Below are 13527 nucleotides of genomic sequence, written 5' to 3'. Positions count from 1 at the left end.
TTTAGAGACAGGATCTCTCTGTGTAGCCCTGACTGTCCTGGAACTTGCTCTGTACACCAGGCTGGCCTCCTACTCACAGAGATCTGCCTGTTAATATTCTGACCCACCCCTTGAAATCCCACCCCCTTGGTGCCACCCTGCGTCGTGACGTAAAAGCCTCATTCTAAGGAAAAACTCCTTCCCTTCCTCTCTCTCTTCCACTTTTCCTCCCATGAGGTATGTACCCTCGACCTCTCTCTCTCCCTTCTCTCTCTCTGTCTCTCTCTTTTCTATCTTTCTCTTCATCTATTATAATAAACTCTCCACGTGGATGCAGCGTCCATTCATGGGTTGTGAATTACTGGCCTCTGCTGCCGCTGCCATACCCCCATGGCATGCATCTGCCCAGCCCGCCACTGCATCTGCCCAGCATGTTTCCCTGCACACTCGGGATACTCTCAGGGGTTCCCCCCACCAACCCACCCCTGGACAATAATTCATAACATTGGCGCCCAATGTTGCCAGGCAATCCCACTGCTTTCTCTGCCCACAAGGAGGCTGAGGAGCTCTGGGATCCTGTACTACCTGCCATTTTTCAGGCTGGAGCACTGCCGGGGACTCTTCATCCCACCGAACTGGTAAGATTCCGCTCTTCCCTTCTGGCCATTTTCCCACAAGTGAGGATTCGTCTAGCTTTGATCACTGGTACCACATCTTTCAGGCTCTAAGTCCCATCCGTCCCTATGCAACAGCATATGGAGACAGCTTGTGCACACTCAATTCCACAGCCCATAGCCTTTGGCTATCTTGTGCCATTATTATTGGCCCTCACTGACCCTCTGGGACACCGGAGGTCAGTCCACTAGGACTTACACCTCCTCATGGAAAAATGCGCCTATGCCCCACCCCGCCCCCACCACTGCTTGGGTTCATTCCCCTCAGACTGCTCACACCATGCCACAGCCCAGGGGCGGGTCCCTCTCTCCCACCAAGCTGCACTGCTACTTCTCCATCTTTCTTTCACAAAGTCTATTTCCTATGTGCAAACGGAAATGTATGATTGATATGGCCATCTATATTTCTTTCTGACGAACTTTTAAATGCTTCAATTTATCTGTTCCTTATCTGCTCAGTTTATTAAAAAAAGATATGATTATGTAGTCAGGCAGTGCCATCTTAAATACGGGCAATCACATGGTCAAGCTGCCATCTTAAATAAGGTCAAAACAGGCAGGTCATATGACCTCACTACCATCTTTACTAAGGGCAGCATGCTCCTATGCCAGGATAATGTGGCAACAGTAATGCTTAAGAGATTTTAAATCTTTTTTTTTTTTTTTTGGTTTTTTTTTTTTTTTTTTTTTTGAGACAGGGTTTCTCTGTGTAGTTTTGGTGCCTGTCCTGGATCTCACTCTGTAGACCAGGCTGGCCTTGAACTCACAGAGATCCACCTGGCTCTGCCTCCCAAGTGCTGGGATTAAAGGCAAGCACCACCACCGCCTGGCTTAAATCTTTTTAAAATGCCATGTACTGGGTCTCTGGATAAATGATTCAGGATATAAATACCAGTTGTACATACTTTTAAACATAAATCTGTAATTCTGCTAGAACTCAAGGGTATGAGTCTATTTCTGCTGTCTTGCAGACACCCATTGTCTGCTCTTCTACGATATGGATTTCAGTATTGATTAATGATACTAATTTATCTAAAACTTTTATTTTTCCTTACTTGTCTATTTCTAAGGAAGGCATTTTTTCTCTCTCCTGGTCTTGGGACTCCTGCTCTTCCCAATTACTAAGACCATGGGCCAAAAGGCTCCAAATAAATTCATACATTTTAACTCTCATCTCTAGTCTATTTTCAGCAGGCTGGCAGAAACACTGAAGCAGCAGTTGTGGACCACAACCTGCAGCACTTTCCCTGTTAGAGATGCTAGCAGAGATTCTTGTCTATGTGATGTAGACCAGTCCAGCCAAACATAATTGTTCCCTGCCTCTATAGCCAGGTCAGATAACCAAATGCTTCTGACAAATGCCCCATTGCCCAGCCTTTGACTGGCCTTTCAGTCTTTTTTTGGGCCCTGACAACAATGCCCCAATACCAGCTCAAAGCTGTTCCAGAAGAGAATACATCGTCCCATGTTCCCTATCCAGAATAGGCTGAAATACTGGGTCAAAAGGAAACCCCCTACCATAGAGGACTAATTGGCTATCTAATGCCCATTGATGTTTGTTAATTAAAATGGTTCTGCAATAAGATAAGACACTTGACCTTTATGCAGAACCAGGGAGGTATTGTATAACCTTAAGAAATTATTATTTCTAGCCGGGCGGTGGTGGCGCACGCCTTTAATCCCAGCACTCGGGAGGCAGAGCCAGGCGGATCTCTGCGAGTTCGAGGCCAGCCTGGGCTACAAAGTGAGTTCCAGGAAAGGCACAAAGCTACACAGAGAAACCCTGTCTCGAAAAACCTAAAAACAAACAAACAAACAAAAAAAAACAAAAAAAAAAAAAAAGAAATTATTATTTCTATATAAATATATATAAATCAATCAGGATGGAGCTTCTGGTCCACCAAGAGGGTCCTTTTCCTCTTCTCAGAGGATCTTTTTCTCAGAGTTGGGCTGCACCCTGACTCACAAGCCCTTTTTTCCTGTCCTCATTCGGCCTTGGGATCTTTCCCGTTACTCTTCTTTGCCTTCTCAGGAGACAGCAAGTCCTAGCCTTATGGAAGCTGCTAAGATACGGGAGACTCAGGGAATACTGGCTGACAGTTAGCCATTCATTCCTAATAGTCAGTCCTCAAATGCTCAGAGATCTGCAGAATATGGCTTTTAAAATGATAATCAAAAAAGATTATTATATCAGACAGAGACTTCCAGATTCTAACAGTGACCCAAGGTCTCTGAAGAAGATGTCTTCATCTGGATGATGGCAACACTGACCTCTGGGCAAATTGCCTAAATGTGACACCTGCTGCCAGGACCTGACCCAGACTGTGGACAAACAGCAGGACATCGGGGAATTGATTGCACCCCTTTTGCCTAGATAAAATAAAGTCAGTCTTTCCTATGTCCCTCTTCTATGGGAAAACTCCCACCTCATGGTCCTGGAGGGCTGAAGATTGATGCTCTTCTGATACTTCTGCCAATGATATGGAGACCAGGGTATAGCTAACTGGATATGGACTGATCCCTGTCATTTTTAACAGATTTGAAAGCTGCTTGGTCTGCACTCAGGTATGATTTATCCTTCTGGGATCTCCGATTCCATCTGATGACCAGGCTTTGCTTCAGCTGCCTTCTCAGTTCCCTATATAACACCCACAGGTCCCCCTCAACTAGGAATGTAACTTTTTACTATGGACTGCTCTCTGTATATCCTGGTTTGTTTAAATGAAGATAGGAAAGCTGTCTCACTTCTTAAATTTATCCTTCTAAGATCTGATGGTGTTTGATGACCCAAGACTACAAGCACCTTGATAGCTCATTAATAAGTTTCCTGTTAAAAATCTATTCCAGCTGGCTTACAGATACCTACATATCCCTGGGAAAAGTTCTGTTACTGCATCAAAAAATCTGGTCTGATAAAAATTAACAGTCTTCAGAGACATTTTGACCTCAGCCATTTTCAAGCATATTTTGCAGTTTCCTTCTCCTGCCTGGGCCAAGGGGCTTTCCAGATACACCAGCTAGCACCAGCTCCAAGGTGCCAACTCCTAACCAAGGTGCCAACTGGGATGGATGCACCCCACCTCCAGAGAAATGGCAGATGTGATGGCTCCTGCACTCCTAAAGAACACATCATCCTTCAATTCACTGCTGGTGCCACCTCTCCAGGCTCAGGCAGGCACCTGCCTAGCAACTGGAACCTGATTTTCCAAGATGTCCCAATGAAGGGCGTACCTGTTCTCGTGTCTCACTCATTCACTCTTGCCTCTTCTGTACAACCAGGGCACTTCTCTGTTCCATTCTTTCTGGCAGTTATCATTCTTCCCATGACTAGCCCAGCTCATAAGGCCAATGATGACAACCTATTTTTTTCTCCTAGCAACTTCAAGGAACAGACACCTGAGATCTCCATGATGACAGCTAACTAAATGCTTCTTCACTCCCACCTCCCGCCATGCATGACTCCTGGTTCCCCCCTCCCCACTTCGCCCTTTGTCAGCTTGAAGTAGCCTCTAGAATCAGCACCCTTGTTCCCCCACTTGCTTCCATAACTCACCTCTTTTATAATAATCAAACTGGAGGAATGTTAATATTCTGACCTTGAAATCCCACCCCCTCGGCACTGCCCTGTGTCCTGATGTAAAAGCCTCATCTAGAGGGACCTTTCTCCTTGGCCTATGGGCTTGAAAGCACACAGAAAGGGGGCATGCTCTGCCTACAGTTACTGTCCATGGTGCCCACAGCAGATCCCAGCCCCTGGAGTTGACAGAGCTGATGAAGCTACCAGGCACCAAGGCCTCAGAGCATGTGCAGTCTAGATGTAAAAACCTGCATGGCGTGCATCTGCCCAGCATGTTTCCCTGCACTCACAGGATACCCTTGGGGTCTCACCCTCCCTGCGCAGTAATTCATAACATTGCCTGCCTCTGCTTTCCTAATGCTGGGATTAAAGGCATGAACCACCACTGCCCAACTTCACTATACCTATTTTTTTTTTCCGAGACAGAGTTTCTCTGTGTAGCTTTGGAGACCAGGCTGGCCTCGAACTCACAGAGATCCTCCTGCCTCTGCCTCCCAAGTGCTGGGACTAAAGTTGTGTGCCACCACTCACTATTCCTATTTTTAAGAGCTTTCTTATGTTTATTATTCAAGGCTTACCGCCTATGTCACTGGGTAGATTTGTCTCCCCCGTGAAAGCTTGTATTTTCCCTGTGTAAATGGAAAGAGCAAACAAGATGGAATATGGAAAACTGCTCATGAGCCACTGTTACTGTACACTCTGGTCTCCTGGGTATGAACTGCTCAGGTGGCTCTAACTTCAGAAGGTGTGGAAGCAGATAAAGAGTGACAGAATTGACTAAGCTGGGTTTGAAGGCTCACATCTAGAGTTCTGGCATTCCCAGCACTCTAGAGGTTAAGGCAGGAGGACTGCAAGTTTGAGACCAGTCTGGACTATATAGTGAGTTCTAGCCTAGGTTGGGCTATGTATCAAGACCCTGTGTTGAAAAACAACACAAAACAAAAGCTGTAAAGGTTGAGTTACCGCCACTTTGGAAGACAGTTCGGAGCTATCTTACAAAACTAAGCAGATGATCAGCAGTTGCAGTCTCAGGCATTTATCTAAAGGAGTGGGAAGCGTATGTCTGCATAAACACCTGAGCACAGATGTTCACAGCAGCTTTATTCATAATTGCCCAAACCTGGAGTCACAGAAGTTCTTCAGTAGGTGAAGGATAAATAAACTGATGCTTACAGAAAACAACATTATTCAGCACTAAAAAGAGTTTGCTTAAATGCTGTTATTAAAGAAATGCCCATAAAAAGTGGCTAGATACTTATTTTTTATTTTGATCACAGGACATACTGGAAGGCAGTAAAGAGGTCAGTGTCTGCCAGTGCTTGGTGGAGAAGGAGGGATGAATACAGTAAAGCACAGGACTGTTAGGGCAATAGACAATTCTGTGTGATGTAATATCAAGGACATGCTATTAAACATTCATCCAAACCCATACAGTGGATAACAGCAAGAGGGAACCCTAATATAAAGGATGGCTTCTGGGTGATAAAGCTAATGTATCACACTGTATGTCTGTCAGAGACTTAACTGGTAATGTTGATGGGGTGAGGAGGGGGCTACTCACATACAAGGCTGGGAGGGTTATGGAAAATTACTGTGCATTCTACTTAACTTTTTTTTTCTTTTTGAGACAGGGTCTTACTACGTAGCTATGGCTAGCCTGGAACTCACTGTGTAGTCCAGGATAGTCTTGAACTCAGAGATATCTGCCTCTCAAGTGCTGGGATTAAAGGTGTGCATCACCATATCCAGCTACTTAATTTTGAAATAAGCTTCAACCTCCTGTAAGGGTAAACTCTTATAAACATTTTAAAAGATGGATGAACTACCAAGGAATGATAAAGGATGTCAGGCTTGCCCCAGCACAATCCGGCCAGTGTCTCCAGACTGAGCCCTCCTGGTGCTCTCAGAGCTGACTCCTAGGCTCTCAGCCAGGCTCCTAAGCACATAGCATGTAAGTCGTGCTCACTTTTACAGGTCTACCCTGCCACACTTGGTCCCACTCTCTTCCCCAGTAAAACACAATGACTTAGAATTCCATTGCACACCTATCTCTAAATTCCCTCTTGTGAGCAGGCCCTGAGCAGGCCCTGCCCACCTCATATCCTTTACTTGGCTAACTTCTTTATTTCCTTCGCTAATTCCCACAGACATTTACCCTAGTCATAGATAATGTTAAATATTTGGGGAGAGTTGTTTTGTCTTTATCCTGATTATAATCTATGATCCTAACAGACACAGTTCTAGGTCCTGGGGGGTTTATCAATAAATGAAACAGACAAAAACTCCTGCCCTTGAGGAGCCTGCATTCTAGAGGGACCTTTCTCCTTGGCCTATGGGCTTGAAAGCACACAGAAAGGGGGCATGCTCTGCCTACAGTTACTGTCCATGGTGCCCACAGCAGATCCCAGCCTCTGGAGTTGACAGAGCTGATGAAGCTACCAGGCACCAAGGCCTCAGAGCATGTGCAGTCTAGTACAATCCATTTGGCAAACACCACAGTGGCATGCACTGGCAAGGAGAAGGATACCTGGGCAGGCAGAGAGGCCAAGGAGTCCTAGGATTCACAGAAGAGTGGGCACAAAGTTACTGTCCTTGATATCTTCCTTCCTAATTACCCCTTGTTATCTTCCCTGAGGCAGATTAACATCCCCACACACCTTCATATTACTGAAAGAGGACATTTAAGAAAGTCTAGTATGGAGTGGGAACCAAACTTGATTGGGTGTCAGACTGGTCAGCACCTGAGAAGCTATTTTTCACAAGCTCTTTGGATCATTCTGATATAGTCAACTACACAGCCTCCATTTCCTTCGGGGCTCTGGCCAAATCTCATCCTGATAAGTATTTCCCAAACCAGACTTCTGCCTTAAAGAAAAAGATTACGTGTACGTGTGTGCGCGCACAGGTGCACCTGTCTTAAGAAAAAGATTACATGTATGTGTGTGCGTATGTGAGTGCAGGTACCTGTGGAAGCCAGAGGTGTTAGAACCCCCTGGAACTGAAGTTACAGGTGGCTGTGAGCTGCTCGACACAGGTGCTGGAAACTGCTAAGGTCCTCTTTAAGAGATGTGCTTTTAACCACTGAGCTATCTCTCCAGCCCTGTTTTGTCTTGTCTTGGAGATAGGGTCTCTCTGTGTAGTCAGGCTGGTCTTGAACTGATCTTCCTGCCCCAGGCTCCCAAGCTGGGACTCCAGGCTTGCACAATCACACTTTTTAATACAACATACCCCATCTTTATCCTTCTTATCCCCATTTACTTTGATCCATGCACTTAGCTCCATCTGCTCTGAGTGACATGCTAAATCTGACTCAGAGGCTCAGGAAGTCTACCCCTCCATGTTGAGAAACTCTTCAAGCTGGTTCTTAAGTGCAGCCATCATCAAAGGTTAAATGACTAAACTTATAATTACATGACTGATACTGAGCACACACAAAGGTAAAAATGCTCATGCTTGTCACTTTCTAACCATGAAAGCCATCGTTTATATGTCATCCTGAGAGTCTTTACCCTGCAGACCTGCAGAGCAGTAGATAAGATGTATAAAGGCATGTTCCTGAGTATTTTCTCTCTACTCTGAGTCCAGTGACACCAACTACTGAGTTGAAATTAACTTCAGTAGGAGTATTTCACTGGAGAGGTAAGCATGACAAAGTGGGTTTAAGTGTATTGTTTTATTGATTTGGCCCCGTTGGCATGGGCCAAATTCAGCTCATCAGCTGTATTTGTAAATAGTTTTCTTGTAGTAAGACCATGTTCATTCACTTATGTACTGTGGGTGTCTACTTTATACACAACTAAAGTAGGCAGTTACAACTATAGCTGAAAAGTCCTACAGTAGTGGCCCTTTACAGAAGAAAATGACTGGCCACCGGTCTGGCCTTCAGAAAGTAACTGAAAGGCTGGGCATGGTTGGACACACCTTTAATCCTAGCACCCAGGAGGCAGAAGCAGCAGAGCTCTGTGAGTTAGAGGTCAGCCTGGTCTATAAAGCAAGTTCCAGAACAGCCAGGACTGTTACACAGAGAAACACTGTCTCAAAAAACAAAAAACAAGCCGGGCGGTGGTGGCACACACCTTTAATCCCAGCGCTCGGGAGGCAGAGCCAGGCGGATCTCTGTGAGTTCGAGGCCAGCCTGGTTTCCAAAGCGAGTTCCAGGAAAGGCGCAAAGCTACACAGAGAAACCCTGTCTCGAAAAACCAAAAAAAAAAAAAACCAAAACAAAAAACAAACAAACAAACAAAAAAGGGTGGGGTGGGGTGAGGGGAGAAAGAAAGAAAATCCTGGAGCAAACACTGGTAAAGCAAAGCCAGTCAGGTCAGTGGAGGATGAGAGAAACCTTCAGCATTTGTTGTTCGACATCTTCATTTTCTGACTCTTCAGTTCGAATGCAAACACCAACACTTCTGTGGGTACCTCATTTGTTTAGACATAACCACATCCCAGCCATACACAGGAAGAAGACTTAGGCAAGATAAAAGTCTAATATAAACATCAGCTGAGTTGTGACACAACTTAGTGAGGACACTAAGGAAGGAGGACAAGTGTGAGGCTAACCTGGGCAACACAGCAAGACAATTCTTTCAAAAACAAAACGGGCAGGAACAATGGCTTAGTGGTTAAAAGCATGTACTGTTCTTGCTGGGTGGTGGTGGTGGTGGTGGTGGCGGTGGCGGCGGCTGCTGCGGCACGCCTTTAATCCCAGCAACTGGGAGGCAGAGGCAGGCGGATCTGTGAGTTCGAGGCCAGCCTGGCCTACAGAGCAAGATCCAGGACAGTCACCAAAACTACACAGAGAAACCTTGTCTCAAAAACAAAAAAACAAACAAACAAAAACAAAAACAACAACAACAAAAAAGCATGTACTGCTCTTACAAAGGACCCTTGGTTTCCAGCACTCAAGCAGATCATAACTGCCTGTAACTCCACCTCCAATGGATGACACTCTCTGGTCTCTGCAGGCACATCCACCAGCACACACACACACACACACACACACACACACACACAATTATTTTTAAACAAAATAATTGATTTTTTTAAAACTCAAAACAGTAACTGAAGGATAAAATTTATACTAAAGAGCACTATAAGATTATCAGATTATTTCTAGATTTCCACCAGGAAAACTTTTAATAAGCACATGTACTATTTGAGGCTATTTGCCTCCACTAGAGTGTAAGTCAGTTCACAGCCATGTCACCCTAGCTGTGCCTGATCTCATCTGATGGAAGCTCACTTTGTTCTAGGAATTATAAACAGCACCTAATGAAGCAGGTGCCAGGCAACGTATGTGATGTGGCTGAATAAAGGAGCAGTTTGGGAACTCCAGTTTTCATGAATTGACTTGTCAGACCTACATTATATTCTGAGCTCTACCACCAACCAGCCGTGTGAACTGGGCAAATCATGTATCTTTTAAAATCTTAGCTTCTTCCTCTAAAAGGAGGCATCCACCATCTTACCTCAAAGGTTGTGATCATGTACACTGCTGCCTGTTACCTACTGTGTTTCTCCTGATGGGAGTGGCCTTCTGACCCTCCAGAGATACAGCCCTGATGCTGTCACACATTTCAGTGATGTCACAGCTCCCCTGCCTGGCAGCTCCAGCACCATCATATGTTACTCAGCCCAAGTGCTGGCTGAAGTGAGAGGGGCAGGGTGCAGGCAGTGCTGGGTCCAGTCTCGCTCCTCCGGCCCCAGCATGAGCCCATCTAAAAAGAAGAGGCCCAAGAATAGAGTGGTTTCCAAGGTCAGACTTTGTACTGGAGTCCAGGCATAGGATGGATCCTACCAGAGGATCCAGTCACACCAAGGACAGGCTTTTGAGCCTTTCAGAAAAGGGAAAGGTGAAGGGTAAAAGGAGGCCAGCAGAGTTAAAATGGTCTCAGGGCAGAGTTAAAATGGTCTCAGTTCTGTTCTAAAACCAAAGTGACAAGATTTCCAGTCTAGGATTGGTCAAACCCTGCTCAGCCCAATGGGAGAGACACAGTATAAGTCATGCAAGGGGATTCCTTCTATGCTATTCTCCCTCTCTTCCTATCCCTCAGATGCAAGATAAGAAACTGCAGGACAAGATAAATCAGCCTGTCAGCAAACTAATTGAGCGGAACCGACTTAAAATGGTGAGATGTTCCATTTTAGCCCCTGCTTAGGGGAGCCGAACTCCCCCTTGAAGTGTTACCCCAGGTACTGGACCCAGTGACCCATGGGAGCCAGAAGACTCAGCCCTGAGCTGAGCCAAGCCACAGATAGGGCATGGAAGGCTGTCCCAGGAGGACTGAAGCCTCTAATTTTCTGGTTTCTTGACCCTGGCAGGTATTAAAAAAATTGTCCCTCTTGAAGTTACTCAAGAGCTCGAATAGCCGGATCCAAGAACTGCATAGCCTGGCCAGAAGGTGCTGGAATTCAATGCTCAGAGTTCCAAAGATCCTCCAGATCTCCTCTAGGTGAGCTCCGTCCGCACCCTCTCCTCATACACACACACACAAAATGGATCCAACAGCTGTCTCTCCTAGGAGCAGACATTATGGTGAGGGAATGGGGGAACAGTGGCCTACTTTACACAAGGGCTCTGTACAACGGGTATTTATACAAGCTGTTTTACTAACAGGGGCTGAAGCTCAAGAGATGAAGGGATTTATCTTGGATTTGTATCTTTATTGAACTGACAATTGGCAGAGTACCTGTTTGAAGTCATTCCTGCCTGAGATCAAAGCTGTGGCTGTAACAGTGATCACAATCACCTAGTTAAGGGCCATCTATAACTGTGGTACTGAGTGTGTATGCACAGAGCTTTCTCTTCCTCCTGTGCCTGGCAGCCTAACCCAGAGGCAGACTCACGGACTGCCCTCTGAATCTGAAGATACATGTGTCTTGCTCAGAATCTGATTACTCAGGGTTACTCTAGAATGTGGGGAGCATTTATATAAGTGCTTGTTAAGTGCCAGCCACTCTGCTTAGAATGTTACACATGTACACACCCCACTTAGATGCTTCTTCCCGACAATCCTAGGTACATGACATTATCCAAGTTTTATGATGGAGATCCCGGGCTCTGGGAGATTAAACGTCTTACCCCATTCAGATGATGTGAATCTAGCATGCTGTCTCCAAAGATTGCTCTCCAGATTATAGCAGCTTTGTTGCCTCCTACTTGGCAGATCTTGACAATAGGCACCTAGTGGCCCTCAATGTCATCAGCTAGGATCAGTTAGCATGGAGCTTTGCCTGGCTCAATCTGGTACTCATACTCCTGATGAACTCTTTCCATGTGTGAAAGCTGTGACTTCCTTCATAAAGTTTTTCTCTCTGATGTGGCTTCTGAGCAACCGGGAAGCCCTAAACCAGAGGCTCAGGGTCACAGACCACCATAGTTCTTACAGCACAGAAACATCTCTTAAAAGTATTTGTCCTGAGCCGGGCGGTGGTGGTGCATGCTTTTAATCCCAACACTTGGGAGGCAGAGGCAGGCGGATCTCTGTGAGTTCGAGGCCAGCCTGTCTCAAAAACCAAAAAAAAAGTCTGTAAATCTCAATGTGAGGGGCACCTTGCCCTTATGCTGCCTTCTGACCTAGCTCAGGCGAGGGTACTGGAGAAGTCTCTTCAGAACCCTATGGTTTTTTAGAATATAATTGGAAAGGAACACTGGACAGTCTTCCCTCTTGGCTGAGACCGAAGCCTAGTGTAGTAGTGGATGCCAACAACATATATACCCTTAGGCTCTTCAAATACTGGTCAGGCCTTCTGCCTTGCCAATGTCTGTCTCACATCCATTCTACCAAAACTAATCTTACCGTCTACCCCCAGGCTCTAGAGACATTTCTTTCAGCTTATCTCTAGCATTAATGAGCTCCCTGAACCACCAACATAGCAACTGCTCAGGACTGGGCTAGAAGAACCCTTGCTCTGCTGGTAACCTTTCCTCTCCCTGTCAGGGACACTGATGTCTGCAAGAAAGGGAAACAAAATAATGAAGAGCTCCAAGGGATTAGGGCCCTTGAGAAGAAACCGGAATCTAAGAAAGCAAAATCCATAGAGGAATCTAAGGAAAAAACGTCCAACCAAAGGTTGTCCAACCAAAGGAAGTCCAACCAAAGGTCAAAGGGGTCACTTGCAGTAGTGCCACAGAGAAAAAAGCAGGCAAAGTCTAAAGTCCCCAAGATATCCAAGAGTTGTGGCTTGCATACCAGAGCCCAGAAGAGGAAGCCACATGTTAAGAAGCCCAGAATTGTCTTCCTGAAGACCTACCATCACAGAGCTCCCACGATGAACAAGAAAGCACTGGACGTAACTGACCAGTTAGTCTGGTTTGAGGGGCTTCCCACACGCATCCACCTCCCGGGGCGCCGGATCATGTGCAGATCGTCTACCCTACGCTGCGTCAAGCGTTCCTGTACCCGTTTCTGCTCTGCGTCACTTTGAGCTGCCTATGCACCATCCACATGAGGTGGGTATGACAGCACCACTGCCAGGCCAGGGAGAGGCAGCCACTCAGCTAGGCCCACATCTGAGCCCCAGACTCAGGGCTTTGGGTCTCGATGACCGTGGTTGGCAATACCGGGAGGCTCCACACCCAGAGAGAGGAAACCATGGACTAGGTCTCACAGCAGGTTAACAGCTGGGCTGAGGATACATCTTGGTGTGGCTCTGAGCTCTAGGGAAGGTGCAATGGAAATGTGGGATCCAGTATGTGTCATCTCATTGTCAGGAGACCCCGGGAGAGTGAGACCCACCGCAGTGGCCCTGAATCTCAGTGTTTAAGCTAGGAAGGAGGGGAGCAGCCACACTGGGCTTTGCTGCATCTCCTCCCCTTAGGCCAAATCAACTCAATAGATTTAGTCATATTTTAAATAAGACTTATGCTAAAAGAAAACTTCTTAAACAAAGCAAAGACAGCTAGAAACTCTCCCCTTCATGGGTTGAGGCATCCATGAGAGGAAGAGGCTGACTGACTCCTGATGAGATAGCTCCAACTTGCCACAAAAACCAAAGCTCCCAGGCCCTGTGCCCATTCACTGGACAACGGTGCCCCCTGGGGGTGATTTTTATGACTAACATGGAGATCTCTGCTGGCAGGTGTTGTAACCCTGGATGGCAATTTGAAGTGTAAGAAGAGAAGTAGAAATCCTGCAATCAGCTAAATAGGAGGGAATTTCGTGAGTCTACAAATAAAATCTCCCATATGCCACTGAACAATACTACCACTGGCTCCACCTGTCTAAGGCTGACAATCACATAAACATGGAGGACAGGCATCCTGGGGGAGGTGCAGCGGGGAGGTGCGGAGGGAGTGTC

General features: G+C 46.2%; 2 protein-coding genes across 2 annotated transcripts in view; one reads left to right on the top strand and one right to left on the bottom strand.

Moving 5' to 3' along the window:
- Positions 1-13527, bottom strand: part of Sys1 (SYS1 golgi trafficking protein) — a 31480-nt gene that overhangs the window by 8500 nt on the left and 9453 nt on the right. The gene's annotated exons all lie outside the window — the stretch shown is intronic.
- Tp53tg5 (TP53 target 5) lies at positions 2529-12778 on the top strand. The gene is made up of 3 exons (XM_052726111.1): positions 2529-10355; positions 10549-10679; positions 12168-12778. The coding sequence occupies exons 1-3, from the start codon at positions 10281-10283 to the stop codon at positions 12652-12654; spliced, it is 693 nt and encodes a 230-aa protein (XP_052582071.1). The 5' UTR covers positions 2529-10280; the 3' UTR covers positions 12655-12778.

This window comes from Peromyscus californicus, unplaced genomic scaffold (genome assembly GCF_007827085.1).
Source record: "Peromyscus californicus insignis strain IS unplaced genomic scaffold, ASM782708v3 Scaffold_7__1_contigs__length_154581171, whole genome shotgun sequence".
NCBI classification, from domain to species: Eukaryota; Metazoa; Chordata; class Mammalia; order Rodentia; family Cricetidae; genus Peromyscus; species Peromyscus californicus.
Note: the sequence above shows the minus strand (reverse complement) of the source record. Positions and strands in the feature narration are given on the sequence as shown.